The sequence below is a fragment of the Rhinopithecus bieti genome, unplaced genomic scaffold (genome assembly GCF_001698545.2).
Source record: "Rhinopithecus bieti isolate Rb0 unplaced genomic scaffold, ASM169854v2 scaffold_32081, whole genome shotgun sequence".
Lineage (NCBI taxonomy): Eukaryota > Metazoa > Chordata > Mammalia > Primates > Cercopithecidae > Rhinopithecus > Rhinopithecus bieti.
Window position 1 is genome coordinate 6,072,725 of NW_016814436.1, and position 16,777 is coordinate 6,089,501.

At 40.4% G+C, this 16,777-nt stretch overlaps 1 protein-coding gene across 1 annotated transcript in view; it reads left to right on the forward strand.

Annotated features, from left to right (window-relative positions):
* Positions 1-16,777, forward strand: part of SMC1B (structural maintenance of chromosomes 1B) — a 72,354-nt gene that overhangs the window by 43,732 nt on the left and 11,845 nt on the right. Inside the window, 7 exon segments of the mRNA XM_017850849.1 lie at positions 2,739-2,876; positions 3,443-3,559; positions 6,059-6,165; positions 8,422-8,563; positions 9,764-9,909; positions 11,833-11,986; positions 13,005-13,103. Coding sequence (XP_017706338.1) covers positions 2,739-2,876; positions 3,443-3,559; positions 6,059-6,165; positions 8,422-8,563; positions 9,764-9,909; positions 11,833-11,986; positions 13,005-13,103 — 903 coding nt within the window.

Sequence of the window (16,777 nt, forward strand, 5' to 3'; positions counted from 1 at the left end):
CCCAAGATTTATTTTCCTTTCACATTTCCCCCCTTTTCTTTTTAAAAATCTTTTGGTGAAAGCATTTTAGAGGAAAATGAGTCTCTAGTCTCAGGTTTCATGTGATCTCTCATGGCTAGGATGGTTTATTTCTAGATAGGTAGGTTCCAAGTTACTAGGAAAGCTGATTTTCTCATGTCCTGTGAAAATAGGGGAAGGAAGGAAGAACAAGAAACAAAAGAACAATCCTGGAAAATCGATATAGGTCACATTACTCTGAAGTCCATACATTAGTAGGCAGGTACGAAAGTGGCTTATATATGTAAATAGGTTGCTGTTATTTTCTTCTGAAATTTAAGTTGTCTAGCTTCAGTTCGTAGGGCTTTACGAAAAGCACAGCTTAGTTTTCAGCGACTCCACATTAGGAAAAATGGGGAAAAAAGAAGGAAAAAATTGAAAACATTATTTTGAAGACTTGTAACCAAGAAAAATTAGAATTTGGTCCAAACTGTAAAAATTCAAAAACATTAGGCAAGACTAGAATCTAACAACAAGTGTTCTAGTTTTTGAAACATAATTTTTCTCTCTCCAATTTTCCATTTTTACTAAAGACAAGTTATGGTTGGACTGAATGCTGTATTATACTTGGCCTGATTATTTGTATATAATGTTGCAAGAATAATTTTTTTTACATCAAGCCCAATCTCTAGAAAGACCATTATAATTTCCCTTTAATTAGAGACAACTTGATCATGTAAAAGTTTTTTGGGTTTTTTTCTATAAATCCTTTTATTGTGACTTACACAGACCATTCACGAAATGCTTGAACTTTCTGGTTTGTCCTGAACATCGCTTTTCTTAAACAACCAGTCATTTTATTCTAGGACTAAATTTACCATACAAGATTCTTTCTCATATAAAATTATTTCCCTTAAAGCTTTCTTACCAAAAAAAAAAACCCTCTATTTTATAACTTTCTTTACTTCTCTCTTATTTTCTGAGTCCTTTTACCTTGTTTTATATATAACCTTTAAATAAGCTTTGAATTAGACAAAATTGTTTACCTTTTGAAATGGACACCTCTTTTTTTTTAGAATATTTTCCTACAATATATTTTTATTGGAAAATACCCAAATAATGAAATATCTATTATTTAATATAACTTTAGATTCCAAATTATGAGTTTGTCTACAAGTATTTATCCCATCACATTTGCCTAATTATTTTAATCATTTACCTAGATTATTTATGAAAACTGCAATAGTCATCATTTAAAGTTATGGAACCACCATTGCAAAATTTTAACTGAGGCAGTGAAAAACAACATCTGACTTAACTGACTTTACCTCGCTTCTAACCTCCAAGCTGTCCTTGTTCATTCCTGGGGATAGGCCAAACTAACTTTGGGAGGAAGTTAGGTTATAGTTTAGCTTTGAAACAAAGACAGTAACAGTCCTTTCCCAAAACAAACCTTACTGCCTGTGGACTTGGTTGCCTAAAGCCTCAAGATTAGAAGTTATGGTAATCTTACTAAATTCAAGATATAGCTGTTTACAGGTATCTTACAGGTTAATGAAACAACAGGAACTCCAGAAATAGAGACCAGTATACTTAACAATTAATAATTAATGTTCAGCAAAGATGATGTTTCAGTTCAGTGAGAAAAGGATATATTATTTAATAAATGGTATCAGCATATCTGGAGAAAGTAATTTTGTGCCCTATCTTACTGTAAACCAAAAGTATCTGAGACAGGTCTCAATCAATTTAGAAGTTTATTTTGCCAAGGTTAAGGACATGCCCGTGACACTGCCTCAAGAGGTCCTGAGAACGTGTGTCCCAGGTCACCAGGCTGCAGCTTGGTTTTATATGTTTTAGGAGACTTAAGACATCAGTCAATACATGTCAGATGTACCTTGGTTAAGTCTAGAAAGGAGGAGAACTGGGAGCTGGGGTTGGAGAAAACACTTCCAAGTTATAGGTAGATTCAGAGTTTCTGCTTGGCAGTTGGTTGCAAGAGTTTATCTAAAGACCTGGAGTTGGCTGGGCGCAGTGGCTCACGTCTGTGATCCCAGCACTTTGGGAGGCCGAGGTGGGTGGATCACAAGGTCAGGAGATCGAGCCCATCTGGCTAACATGATAAAACCCCATCTCTACTAAAAATACAAAAAATTAGCTAGGTGTAGTGGCGGGCACCTGTAGTCCCAGCTACTGGGGAGGCTGAGGCAGGAGAATGTCGTGAACCCGGGAGGTGGAGCTTGCAGTGAGCAGAGATCACACCACTGCACTCCGGCCTGGGAGACAGAGTAAGACTCAGTCTCAAAAAAAAAAAAAAAAAAAAAAAAAACCTGGAGTCAATGGGAGGGAGTGTCTGAAGGAGTTAATTTGGTTGAGGCATAAGGTGAGTGAAAGAGGAAGGGAATGAGGGAGGCAAGCCAAAAGGTAAAGATGCGCTAAAAACAAGGCAATTACAAGATCCTTTTAACTGTGTTGGATGGAATATACACACCCCTCTTCATTTTCCATTCCCAATTCTTTCCTGCTAAGCAATGTTAGTTTTTTTGAGGAAGCTGTATGGCGTTTTAGTTACTCCAGATCACTAATGTACTTAATTGCCCAGTCTCTTATCAGAGGAAAGGGAGGTAAGGCATGGGTGTGGTGGTATGTAAAAATCAGTGAATTATTACATATGAAAGCACTTTGAAAAGTGAAAGTGCTTTTCTATCATAAAATATTCTCATATTTTTCTTTCTTTTTAGGATTTAATGAAGACACTCCGCAAGGAAACAGATTTGAAACAAATACAGACCCTGGTACAAGGAACTCAAACACGACTCAAATATTCACAAAATGAACTGGAGATGATTAAAAAGAAGCACCTTGTTGCTTTTTACCGGGTAATACAGATTTACATAAAATATGCTAGGCACTTGACCCAGAACATAGACTTTCAGGAATTACATTTATATAGCTCCATGTAATTTTTAGATACTTTTTTTTTTCTGAGACAGAGTCTCACACTGTCACCCAGGCTGGAGTACAGTGGCTCTATTTCTGTTCGCTGCAACTTCCGTCTCCCAGGTTCAAGTGCTCTTCCTGCCTCAGTAGGAATCCTGAGTAGCTGGATTACAGGCATGTAATTTTTGTATTTTTTTTAGTAGAGATGGGGTTTCACCATGTTGGCCAGGCTGGTCTCAAAACTCCTGACTTCAGGTGATCTGCCCACCTTGACCTCCCAAGGATTAGAGCCACCACTCCCGGCCAATTTTTAGATACTTTATCCCATGATTGAGATTATATTATAGTCCCTTAATTATTTATGTGGTATTTAATCTTTTATCCAGGTGAATTCATCTTATCTCATAGATGCTTGTTTTATTCTAAAAGATACCTATCACATTTTTGGCTTCACTATATAAAGCTAAAACAGCCATGTTAAAAAATTTTTCTCTTTTGTTGCTAGGAACAATCTCAGCTACAAAGTGAACTACTAAATATTGAGTCTCAATGTACTATGTTGAGTGAAGGAATAAAGGAACGACAACGAAGAATTAAAGAATTTCAAGAAAAGATAGATAAGGTCATAAATGTTATATTTATTCCTAAATGGTATATGTAGTTCTAGACCAGATACTAGATTTAGGGCTTCTTAAATATATGCTAAAGCAAAGGTTGATAGGTAACAGTGCCCTATCAGAAACAACAGTGTTGTAAGCTAAGTTTTATTGGTTTGCCAAATTAATTTCCTTGTGTTTTTTGAGAACCTCTGTTGCTCACCTCAAGAGACAATGACCTGTGCCTACTCTCCTCTGCACTCCAACCTCTCCTTACCCATTGTGAAAATTATAGTCTCATTCTTTTCTCCCACTTCCCTAATACTGTGAGGGAAAGAACTGTCATTCAGCTTATCTTTTAAAGTTGTTTATTCACTCAGTAGTTCTTTTTAAAACACCTATTCTGTGTCAGGCACAGTACTTGGCTCTAGGACAATAAAAATTTGGTCACCTAGCTTCTGCTTATAGAGGGACAGAAACTTTCTGATTTAATTCATTCCACTGTGGGGTATCTCTGATCCTTAGAAGGTGATTTGTTTTTTCTTTTTGGTGGTTTTTTTTTTTTTTTTGAGACGGAGTCTCGTTGTGTCGCCCAGGCTGGAGTGCAGTGGCACGATCTCGGCTCACTGCAAGCTCTGCCTCCCGGGTTCCTGCCATTCTCCAGGCCTCAGCCTCCGAGTAGCTGGGACTACAGGCGCCCGCCACCACGCCCGGCTAGTTTTTTTTGTATAGAAGGTGATTTGTTATACCCCCGCTCTATTAATTCCACCCATTGCTTTTAGGCCTGATCTTTACCACATGATTTGGAACCACACTTTTTGTGCTTCCTAATTAGTTATCTCTTTTCCAGGTTAAATAGCCCTAGTTTGTTTATTCATTTCACATTACCATGGATTTAAGACCAGCTCTGGTAACCATCCTCTGGATGTTTATCAATGCCCCTGAACAGAGCATGTCAAAATATTTCCTAGCCAGTACAGCATATTGTGGGTTTTTATGTTTATAACTGTAACTTTCCATGACTTGGATTATCTAGTCATGCTAATTGTAGCTTACTACTGCATCAGTCATATCACATTCATATTTAATGTATATTCAACTACAATCTGGAAGTTTTTAAAATGTTCTGTTCTTAAAATAGGTCTTTCTCATCCTATAATTATACATAAAATCAGAGCTTTAAAACATTGAGGTTAAATTTTACTTTGTTGAATTTCCCCATTCTAATTTTCCAAATCTTTTTCATTCTTAATTCTATGCCTCATTCCACTTGTTAATATACTGGCAAAGGTGCCATTGTATTACTCATACATAAAGAATCTTTTCTTTATTTATGTAGAATGTTATATTTTGGTGGGTCTAAAGTAAATGGAATTCTTCCAGTTTTATACTAAACACTCATAAAGCCAAAACACTTAATAAGGCCAGTTATGAGCTTTCTTAGTTTTTTCGAATAAGAGATTTGAAAGTAGATGGGCATAATTTATGGAATTAAAGGAAAAGAAAGTACTGGCTTCTCAGAATATAGTAATGCTTGGTGAGATTAGTTTTGGCTTGATTCAGGAAAATCTTGGAGGGAAAACTTGTATTTAAGATTATATATTTCTCGGCCAGGCATGGTAGCTCACGCCTGTAATCCCAGCACTTTGGGAGGCCGAAACGGGCGGATCACGAGGTCAGGAGATTGAGACCATCCTGGCTAACATGGAGAAACCCCTTCTCTACTAAAAATACAAAACAAAATTGGCCAGGTACGGTGGCGGGCGCCTGTAGTCCCAGCTCCATGGGAGGCTGAGGCAGGAGAATGGCGTGAACCTGGGAGGCAGAGCTTGCAGTGAGTGGAGATCGTGCCACTGCACTCCAGCCTGGGCGACAGAGCAAGACTCCGTCTCAANAGAATGTTATATTTTGGTGGGTCTAAAGTAAATGGAATTCTTCCAGTTTTATACTAAACACTCATAAAGCCAAAACACTTAATAAGGCCAGTTATGAGCTTTCTTAGTTTTTTCGAATAAGAGATTTGAAAGTAGATGGGCATAATTTATGGAATTAAAGGAAAAGAAAGTACTGGCTTCTCAGAATATAGTAATGCTTGGTGAGATTAGTTTTTGGCTTGATTCAGGAAAATCTTGGAGGGAAAAACTTGTATTTAAGATTATATATTTCTCGGCCAGGCATGGTAGCTCACGCCTGTAATCCCAGCACTTTGGGAGGCCGAAACGGGCGGATCACGAGGTCAGGAGATTGAGACCATCCTGGCTAACATGGAGAAACCCCTTCTCTACTAAAATACAAAACAAAATTGGCCAGGTACGGTGGCGGGCGCCTGTAGTCCCAGCTCCATGGGAGGCTGAGGCAGGAGAATGGCGTGAACCTGGGAGGCAGAGCTTGCAGTGAGTGGAGATCGTGCCACTGCACTCCAGCCTGGGCGACAGAGCAAGACTCCGTCTCAAAAAAAAAAAAAAAAAAATTTTTATTTTTTTTAAAATTGCTTTTTAAATCTATTTTAAAAAATAATTTAAAAGGTAGAAGATGATATCTTCCAACACTTCTGTGAAGAAATTGGTGTGGAAAATATTCGTGAATTTGAGAACAAACGTGTTAAACAGCAACAAGAAATTGATCAAAAAAGGTATTTTTATTAAAAAAAAGGTATATGTCGGTAAGAAGCTTACATATTTATAAAAATAGTTATTATTTCATAATTTAGAGGAATTATGCCTGAGTTTCATTTCATCAAGAAACAGCTAGGCTGGGCGCAATGGCTCACACCTGTAATCCCAGCACTTTGGGAGGCCGAGGCAGGCGGATCACGAGGTCAGATGATAGAGACCATCCTGGCTAACAAAAAATCAGCTGGGTGTGGTGGTGGGCGCCTGTAGTCCCAGCTACTTGGGAGACTGAGGCAGCAGAATGGCGTGAACCTGGGAGGCGGAGCTTGCAGTGAGCCGAGATCATGCCACTGCATGCCAGTGCGAGCAACAGAGCGAGACTCCATCTCAAAAAAAAAAAAAGAAAGGAGAAGAGATCCTACAAGATGTTAGCAAGTTGAAGAGATGAGAAAGAATCTTTAAAAGAGCAGCTAGTCAGGGGAAAGGAAAGCCAGGGTAATGTGACCCTAAAGCCAAGTGAAGAAGTGTTTCACTTCTACATTGTCTGTATGTTTGCCTCCTGTGGCACAAATAAATTTCTTAACCTCTCCTACAGGCAGTGTGGTCGTGGATGAAGAGCAGGGATTTCGTTGTCCCTCTGTCTAAGTGTGTCATCCCTGGCTCTACCACTAAGTGGGTAGCCTTGGGCAAGTTGCTTAACTCTCTGTTCCTTGATCTTCTCATCTGTTAAATAAAGATGATAGTATTACTGACCTAGTAGAGTTTTACAACTTGTAAGTTAATTAATGTAAAAACTTTTATAACAGTGTCAGGTATATAGTAACCTCTCATTAAATAGTTTTTAATGTTTTAATTGTTATAGTTGTTTTTGTATTAGCAGTATCTAGCATAGTATCTGTTAGTACTTAATGTTTCTTGAACAACTGATTCTGTTAGCAGGCTGTGTAGAGGTACTTAATGTTTCTTGAACAACTGATTCTGTTAGCAGGGTGTGTAGAGGGGTAGGAGGAGCATGGAGGGATGAGCTACAGTTGACAATGGAATTCTTTATGAAGAGTTTATGAAGCTGGCACAGTAGAAATGAAAGTTCCCAAGTTTGGTGTTTATATAAGAATAGTTATTTGGGCCGGACGCGGTGGCTCACGCCTGTAATTCCAGCACTTTGGGAGGCAGAGGCAGGTGGCTCACTTGAGGTCAGGAGTCGAGACCAGCCTGGCCAACAAGGCGAAACCCTGTCTCTACTAAAAATACAAAAATTAGCTGGGCACGGTAGTACACACCTGTAATCCCAGCTACTAGGAAGGCTGAGGCAGGAGAAATGCTTGAACCCAGGGAGCGGAGGTTGCAGTGAGCTGAGATCGCGTCACTGCACTCCAGACTGAGCAGCAGAGCGAGACTCAGTCTCAAAAAAAATAATTATTATTATTTGAAAAGACTAAATAATAAGAATAACACATAAATTATAATTTAAAGAAAAAGAGGGGAGGAAATCTGTAGATTATAAAAGATTTAAGAAACATATCCATATGCAATGTGTGGATACTGATTCAAACAACCAATTTTTCTTTTTTTTGTTTTGAAGAAATTTTTTTGTATTTGTTTTCGTTTTTTTGAAATGGAGACTCGCTTTGTCACCCAGGCTGGAGTACAGTGGCGTGATCTCAACTCACTGCAACCTCCACCTCCCGGGTTCAAGCAGTTCCTACTGCCGCAACTTCCTGAGTAGCTGGGACTGCAGGCACACACCACCAAGCCTGGCTAATTGTTGTATTTTTAGTACAGGTGGGGTTTCACCATGTTGGCCAGGCTGATCTCGAACTCATGATCTCAAGTGATCTGCCACCTTGGCCTACCAAAGTGCTGGGATTACAGGCATGAGCCACTGCACCCAGACTAAAAGAAAATTTTTTAAAAGGAAATTTGGCAGTGACAGCAATTTGATATTAATGAATTACATTTTAGCCATAATACTTTATGGTTATGAGTTAAAAGTCATTTCACTTCCAGAGATACATACACAAATATTTACAGATGAAATTACATCACGTCTAGAACTTGCTTCAAATAAGCCAGCGGTAAGAGGGGCAAATTAGTGGAGTTATAGATGAAACAAGAATGAGCATGAATTGATAATTATTAAGTTGGGTGACAGCTACTTGGGGGTTCATTATAGTATTCCTTTTATTTTATATTTGTTTGAAATTTCCCGTAAGAAAAGTTAAGAAGGAATCAAAGTTTTCTGTTTACACTTGTAACGCTTGACTTTATTATACTAGATTAGAATTTGAAAAACAAAAAACTCTGCTTAATATTCAACTTGAGTATAGTCGCAATCAGCTTAAGAAGAAACTGAATAAGATGAACACATTGAAAGAAACTATCCAGAAAGGTAGTGAAGATATTGATCACCTAAAGAAGGTAATTAATAATGGGTGGCTGAAGTGCCTCTTCATTGAAATTATGACTTCCTTCATGTAGTAAACCTTTTGTGATCTCCTGAAGGGTCCTGTTAGTGATTGAAGGGGTTGGGGACAGATTTAAGAAATACTTAGGCCGGGCGCGGTGGCTCAAGCCTGTAATCCCAGCACTTTGGGAGGCCGAGACGGGCGGATCACGAGGTCAGGAGATCGAGACCGTCCTGGCTAACATGGTGAAACCCCGTATCTACTAAAAAATACAAAAAAAAAACTAGCCAGGCGAGGTGGCGGGCGCCTGTAGTCCCAGCTACTTGGGAGACTGAGGCAGGAGAATGGCGTAAACCCGGGAGGCGGAGCTTGCAGTGAGTTGAGATCTGGCCACTGCACTCCAGCCTGGGTGACAGAGCAAGACTTCGTCTCAAAAAAAAAAAAAGAAATACTTAAAGTAAAATCAGCAGAGCTTTATGAATTACTGGATGTCAGCATGGGAGGAAGGGCAAGGGGGTGCCACAGATGACTCATTAGTTCTAACTTGGGTGATTGGTGAATGAGAGCAGCAGGTTAAGGAGAGAAAATTCTGGACCTGTGGAGCTTGAGTTGCCTATGTAATGTCTAGATGGCAATTTCCAGCAGGCTGTTAAAGAGTAGATAATGGGAGAGGTCTAGGCTGAAGATACAGATTTGGGAGTTGCTGGTTTATGGGAGTAAACTGAAACCATATGAGAATGGTTGAGACGCCCTAGCAGGGAGGTAGGCAGTGAAGAGCAGTGGAGCAGCAATGGGATCTGGAAGGTGGTCACTTAGCTTATGAGGAGAGCCAGAAGAGGTGGTATCACAGAAGCCCCAGAGTTTCAGGAAGGAGGAAATGATCTGAAAAATGTTTCATTCCCAACTAGAGATCATGATAGCAAAAACACTCTCATTGGAGAGTGGGAACAGAAGTCAGATGGCAGTGAGCTGAGGAATGAATCCAAAATGAAGGATAAAAAACAATAGCAAAATGAAGGACAAAGGCAGGTAATGATCACCAGTTTCTAAAAAGTATAGAATGTGAGTCACAGTCCATGATGGAGGGTCAAGTAGCACATAGGGTGAGAAGGTTCATCTCAGGATAACTGGTTTGGTGTTATTGATAAGATCATAGAATTACCTTATTAATATAAAAGATGGTAAATCTACAATACAAATCCTCTCTGTTCAGGCTGAAGAAAACTGTCTGCAGATAGTGAATGAACTCATGGCAAAGCAGCAGCAACTTAAGGACATACGTGTCACTCAGAACTCCAATGCCGAGAAAGTTCAAACTCAAATTGAAGAGGAACGGAAGAAGTTTCTGGCTGTTGATAGGTAATTAAGACTTCATCAGTTTGAAAGACCTAGTCAGTTTTAAACGTGGACACCAACTATCTGAAATATACTAAATGAGTTGCATTTGAATATGTGCCCTTTGTTGCTCTTAGTCTCACATCACACCCTTCAGACATTCTAATTTTTTTCAAACATTCTAAACCAGGAGAGGTGGTTAATTGTTTAGAGCAAATGATGTTTTGTTTTTTCTTCAGACAGAGTCTCCCTTTGTTGCCCAGGCTGGAGCACAGTGGCATGATCTTAGCTTACTGCAACCCTTGCCTCCCAGGTTCAAGTGATTCTCCTACCTCAGTCTCCCAAGTAGCTGGGACTACAGGAGCACACCACCACGCCCGGCTAGTCTGTGTGTGTGTGTGTATGTTTTTCTTTTGTAGTAGAGACCGGATTTTACTATGTTGGCCAGGCTGGTCTCGAACTCCTGACCTTAAGTGATCTGCTCGCCTCAGCCTCCCAAAGTGCTGGGATTACAGGCATGAGCCACTGTTCCTGGCATAGAGCAAATAGTTATTTTTGTTAGATGAAAACATGAACCTGTATAGAGTCCCTTACCCTAATTCTACCTTGACATTTCTGTCTTCCTGTTGTACAGAGATTCCCTCTAGTCTGTGCAAGATAGCGTAGAGAGTAAGGAGATAGAATCTGGAGCCACAATTTCTGGTTTCATATCCCAGCTCTGCTGTTTACATATGATATCTTAATTTCCTCATCGGTAATAGAGATAGTAATAGTGCCTACCTCACAGAATCGCTGTAAGTATTACATATGTTAATATTCATACGCACTTGAGTGCCATTGCACTCCAGCCTGGGCAACAAAAGTGAAATTCTGTCTCAAAAAATAAAAATAAAAAAGTACCTAATTTTTTAGCACAAGATTAGCTTGTGTGTTTGCCATGATGATGGCAACGACACTTTGAATTGACTGGCCTATACCAAAATGACACTTGCTTTCCTGTCATGCGTCATGATTTACACAACTATGAGTGATTAGACAAAATTAATTCTCTGTTTTTGCTCAGCCTTTTGGCATTTCATAATTTTTCTCACTGTTCGAAGACCTTTAGTGTTTCAAGATACAGCCAGAAAGTTCTAAGATTTTGGAGTGGAATTAAAGTCTGTTTACTCTTGCTTTTTAAAAACTCTTGTATTTTGTGTAAATAGAACACATTCTCTTTTTTTTTTTAAGAGATGAGGTCTCATTATGTTGGTCTTAAACTTCTGGGCTCAAATGATACTCTTCCCTTGGCCTTCCAAAGTGCTGGATTACAGGCGTGAGCCACCACACTCAGCCCAAACAGAATACTTTCTTTTCCCTTCATATTCTTGAAAAACACATAGTTCTTTCTTTCTTCTTTTTTTTTTTTTTTCCATTTTCTTTTGGTCCTCTTTCCAGTTCTTTTAAAAATCCCATATAATTTCGATTAGTAAAACCCAAGCCCTTATTTTCAGATAGAAGGCATTACTACATTAGTGGTAGTGGTAGTAAAGAAACCAGATTATTAAGTGTATATGACTTACCTGGCAACAGATTTCTTTTGCTAAGAGACTATTTATCTTGGTTTGAGATCTAAAATGTGGAGCTTATATTTGAGTGAGAATTGCAGCTTGAAACATTGCTCAGATTTAAAAATAAAGTAACTAGGAAAGCACTGTCTTTGGTAATCTTGATTAAATCAGTAACATGTATTAGTGGAAAATGCTCCCTTAGATTAACTGAGTATATTCATGACCTTTCTCAGGAGTGTTAACAATTAAATTACAAGCATCAGTGAGAGGATTCTAGAACTTACAGCACTCACAGGAATAATCTTTTTTTCATATAAGTTTATAGCATACATTTTTCTTCCTCGGTGCAGTGTTATATAATGAGTAACATTACTTTTTCATATCGGTGTAATTACAGGGAAGTGGGGAAGTTGCAAAAAGAAGTTGTAATTACTCAAACTTCTCTGGAACAGAAACGATTAGAGAAGCATAACTTGCTGCTTGATTGCAAAGTGCAAGACATTGAGATAATCCTTTTGTTCGGGTCACTGGATGACATCATTGAAGTGGAGGTATTCTAGCAAATGACTGTAAAATATGTGCCATTACGTGGAACTTAATGCATTGCCCTTTGCTTATTCTTTCTCTTGTTCTGTAGCCCCTTTAGGGATGGTGAAGACATCTCCTAGGAGGGAAAAAGGGCAAAATGACTGTCATCTCAGAGGACTAGGGCCACAGGATGAACCCATGTTTCTTACCTACATATTAGATACCCAAGAGAAATCAGAGAATTAAAGTTGTTGGAGTTAAGAATGTTTTTGCGCAATGAGCCACAGGCAGTATGCAGATCATCTGCCGCTTGGGCAGTTCCCTGGACTCTCATAACATTTCACATCATGTGGAGGGGTGGTTCTTGCTCTGCACCTTCTCCAACAGTTGTATGGAGGGTCCTTCTCAGAGGAAACATGCCCTACTGAGTATCTCTAGGTGGTGAGGGGAAGGAAGAGGCAAGAACGGATACCAAAGAAATCACAAGATAAGACCAAGCCTCACTGACATTTCCCTGTTGGCCTTTTCTTTCTTTTTCGCCACATTTGGATTATACAGGACACTTCGGATTGGCTGGAAGTACTCTCATTCCTTGGTGTCCACAGGGACAGTTCCAGGACCCCCATGTATACCAAAATCTAAGGATGCTGAAGTCTTTTACCTAAAATGGCATAGTTTTGGTATATAACCTATGCACATCCTCCCATATACATGCATGCCTCATTTTATTGTGCTTCACAGATATTGCAGGGTTTTTTGTTTTTGTTTTTGTTTTACATATTGAAGGTTTGTGGTAACCCCATGTTGAGAAAGTCTGTTGGTACCGTTTTTCCAACAGCATCTGCTCACTTTTCTGGGTCTCTGTGTGACATTTTGATAACTAAATCTTTCAAACTTTTTTATTATTATATATCTGTTAAGGTGATCTGTGATAAGGGATCTTTGATGTTACTATTGTAATTGTTTTTGGAATGCCATGAACCACTCCCATGTAAGACAACAAACTTAATCAACAAATGTATGTGTTCACGTATTTTTCAGATGGGAACTGAAGCAGAAAGTACCCAGGCAACAATCGATATCTATGAAAAAGAAGAAGCCTTCGAAGTAGACTACAGCTCTCTAAATGAGGATTTGAAGGTAATGGAAAGCTTTCTGTTGTTTATCACTCACAGTAATATGGAATATTTAAATATTACAGAATCATTTTGGAAGATAGAATTGAGATTTTTTTTAAAAGATTTCCTAATGGTTTTGAAAGAAATATACAAAGGAAAAACAGTATAATCGTGAAACTTCTGACACCAGATTGTGGGTCTCTCCCACACCAAGCAGTTCTCTAATTCTTTGAATACCAAGTGGGTATTCTACAATCCAGTTCAATTCTGACACTCTCTACCTGCAGTTAGCATCAGATCCCACAAGGTCATGGCTCAGTCCCACAAGACTGGCCACTCTTCAGATGCCAATCACAAGTCCAGGCCTCCCAGACTCATGGCCAGTTGGCTGTAAATCAGGAGTTTCCACAACCCCTTCCACAGATTTGATAATTTGCTAGAATGGCTCACAGAACTCAGGGGAATACTTCATTTACATTAACCAGTCCATTTTTAAAGGCTACAATTCATGGAACAGCCAAATGGACGAGATACATAGGACTAGGTATGAGAAAGCATCCATGCCCTATCTCATGCCTTCTCCAGGCTTGTCACCCTCCCAGCATCTCTTGTGCGGTCACCAACCTGGAAGCTCTTCACAACCTACTGTTTAGGGATTCTTATGGGAGCTTCATTACATACATGATTAATAAATCATGGGCAATTGGTGATCCAGACTCAATCTTCAGCCTTTCTCCCCCACCTCCTTAGAGAAGAGGGGCTGAAGGTTCCAGCCCTCCAATCACCTGGTTGGTTCCTCTTGCAACAGTCCCCATCTTCCAACAGTCAGCTCATTAGGTATGATTGAAAGGGGCTTATCATGAATAATAAAAGATGCCCCTCTCACTCCTACCACTCAGGAAATTGCAAATGTTTTAGGTATACTGTGCCTAGAACTGGGATGAAAACCAAATATATATTTATTGTATCATGTTATCACAAAATAGCAGTAAATATATTGGTTACTTTAAAATATGTTTATGTCAGCATTTCTGACTGTGTTGTGTAGAACACTGGTATCATGAAATGTCTAGCCAAAGAAGAAAAGTTTCTGTGGTTACTTTTTGAGAAAGTCTTTTCCCTTCTTGGGAAGGGAAGAGATTCACAATGGATATTAAAGTTTTTGAGAAGTCCTTCAATAAACAAAAGTAACCAACTACTTACTCCAGCATCCCAAATTGGCTCTGCTGGCATCCCACTGCAGTACCCTCAGTAGACACAGGCCTCTCTCAGGATTGTAGGTGATGGTGTGGCACACCCTTCACAGTTGCAGAGCACAGAGCTGGACTCCAGCTGTAATTTAACTTAATTTCGTGCCTTTGAGCAGCTCTGGCTCTGTTGCCCAGTCATCCCTGTAGCCATACATGTCTTTGGGCGTTGGCTTCATTCTGAAGCTGCTTCTCTCCTGAAGGCAAAATGAGCGCAGCTATTCTTGGCTTTCCAGCCACACAGCTGCAACCTTCAGAGAAGAAAGAAGCTGTCTTTTGTAGTGGTACTAGTGAAAGGAAAATGAAAACTTGGACCCCAATTCACTATACCAAGAGAAAGAAATTAGGCTGAAAGCTGAGTCATGCAAAAAACTGCCTTTCCTTTTGTTCCTAAGCAGAGAGCTACATATAAAAAATTAAGTATCAGGGCCGGGCGCAGTGGCTCAAGCCTGTAATCCCAGCACTTTGGGAGGCCGAGGCAGGCGGATCACAAGGTCAGGAGATCGAGACCATCCTGGCTAACACGGTGAAACCCCGTCTCTACTAAAAAAAAGTACAAAAAACTAGCTGGGCGAGGTGGCAGGCGCCTGTAGTCCCAGCTACTCGGGAGGCTGAGGCAGGAGAATGGCGTGAACCCGGGAGGCGGANTAGTGAAAGGAAAATGAAAACTTGGACCCCAATTCACTATACCAAGAGAAAGAAATTAGGCTGAAAGCTGAGTCATGCAAAAAACTGCCTTTCCTTTTGTTCCTAAGCAGAGAGCTACATATAAAAAATTAAGTATCAGGGCCGGGCGCAGTGGCTCAAGCCTGTAATCCCAGCACTTTGGGAGGCCGAGGCAGGCGGATCACAAGGTCAGGAGATCGAGACCATCCTGGCTAACACGGTGAAACCCCGTCTCTACTAAAAAAAAGTACAAAAAACTAGCTGGGCGAGGTGGCAGGCGCCTGTAGTCCCAGCTACTCGGGAGGCTGAGGCAGGAGAATGGCGTGAACCCGGGAGGCGGAGCTTGCAGTGAGCTGAGATCCGGCCACCGCACTCCAGCCTGGGCGACACAGCGAGACTCCGTCTCAAAAAAAAAAAAAAAAAAAAAAAAAATTAAGTATCAGGCCAGGCGTGGTGGCTCATGCCTGTAATCCCAGTACTTTGGGAGGCCAACGTAGGCAGGTCACCTGAAGTCAGGAGTTCAAGACCAGCCTGGCGAACATGACGAAACCCTGTCTCCACTAAAAAAAAAAAAAAAAAATTAGCCAGGCACAGTGGCATGTGCCTGTAATCCCAGCTACTCAGGAGGCTGAGGCAGGAGAATTGCTTGAGCCTGGGATGTGGAGGTTGCAGTGAGCCAAGATCGTGCCACTGCACTCCAGCCAGGGTGAGAGAGAGAGACTCGGTTTCAAAAAAAAAAAAATTAAGTATCTCCCCAGGTAGAGACTCCGTGGGGAGATATTTGTGGTTTTTCATCTTATGGTAAAGTGCTAATTTACTGAGCATGAGGTGAATACATAATTGACTATTTCCTACCTACTTTTCTCTTGCAACATATGGATTCAGTGATGTGACCATATACTTCCTCTTGCTTCTGCCTGCTTTTCCCCTTTAAATATCAAAGCCCTCAAAATCATCTTTGGAGAAAGGCACAGACTTCTCTCTGGGGCATGTCCTTAACCTTGGTAAAATAAACTAAATTGACTGAGACCTATCTCAGATACTCTTTGGTTTACATGCTTTTCTAAAACTGAAGAAAGGTTTTACCTACAAAGCCCCAGCAATTGTCCCCTCATCACAGTTGCCTGAATGGGGTCACATATTCATTGCTGAACCAATCACTGTAGAGGGAGGAGGATGGTGAACTTTACTTTAAACCAAGCAGGCCCTGCCTCTAAGTCTAAGTACATGGGATCCAGGAGGGAGAAGTGGATCTACCTGGTCAAAAGCATGTGCTGCATTAAAAGAAAAAATGGAGGCCAGGCGCGGTGGCTCACGCCTATAATCCCAGCACTTTGGGAGGCTGAGGCGGGTGGATCACCTGAGGTTGGGAGTTCAAGACCAGCCTGACCAACATGGAGAAACCCCATCTCTACTAAAAATACAAAAAAAATTAGCCAGGCATGGTGGCACATGCCTGTAATCCCAGCTACTCGGGAGGCTGAGGCAGGAGAATTGCTTGAACCCAGGAGGCGGAGGTTGCGGTGAGCCGAGATCGTGCCATTGCACTCCAGCCTGGGCAAAAGAGCAAAACTCCGTCTCAAAAAAAAAAAAAGAAAGAAAAAATGGAAACAGATGCTGAGTAACAGTATCCACCACATCTTTTCAGTTCATATGCTGTTAATATATTTTGTTAGACTTTTTTGTTTTGTTTTTTGTTTTGTTTTTGAGACAGAGTCTTGCTTTGTTGCCCAGGCTGGAGTGCAGTGGCGCAATCTCGGCTTACTGCAACCTCCGCCCCCCG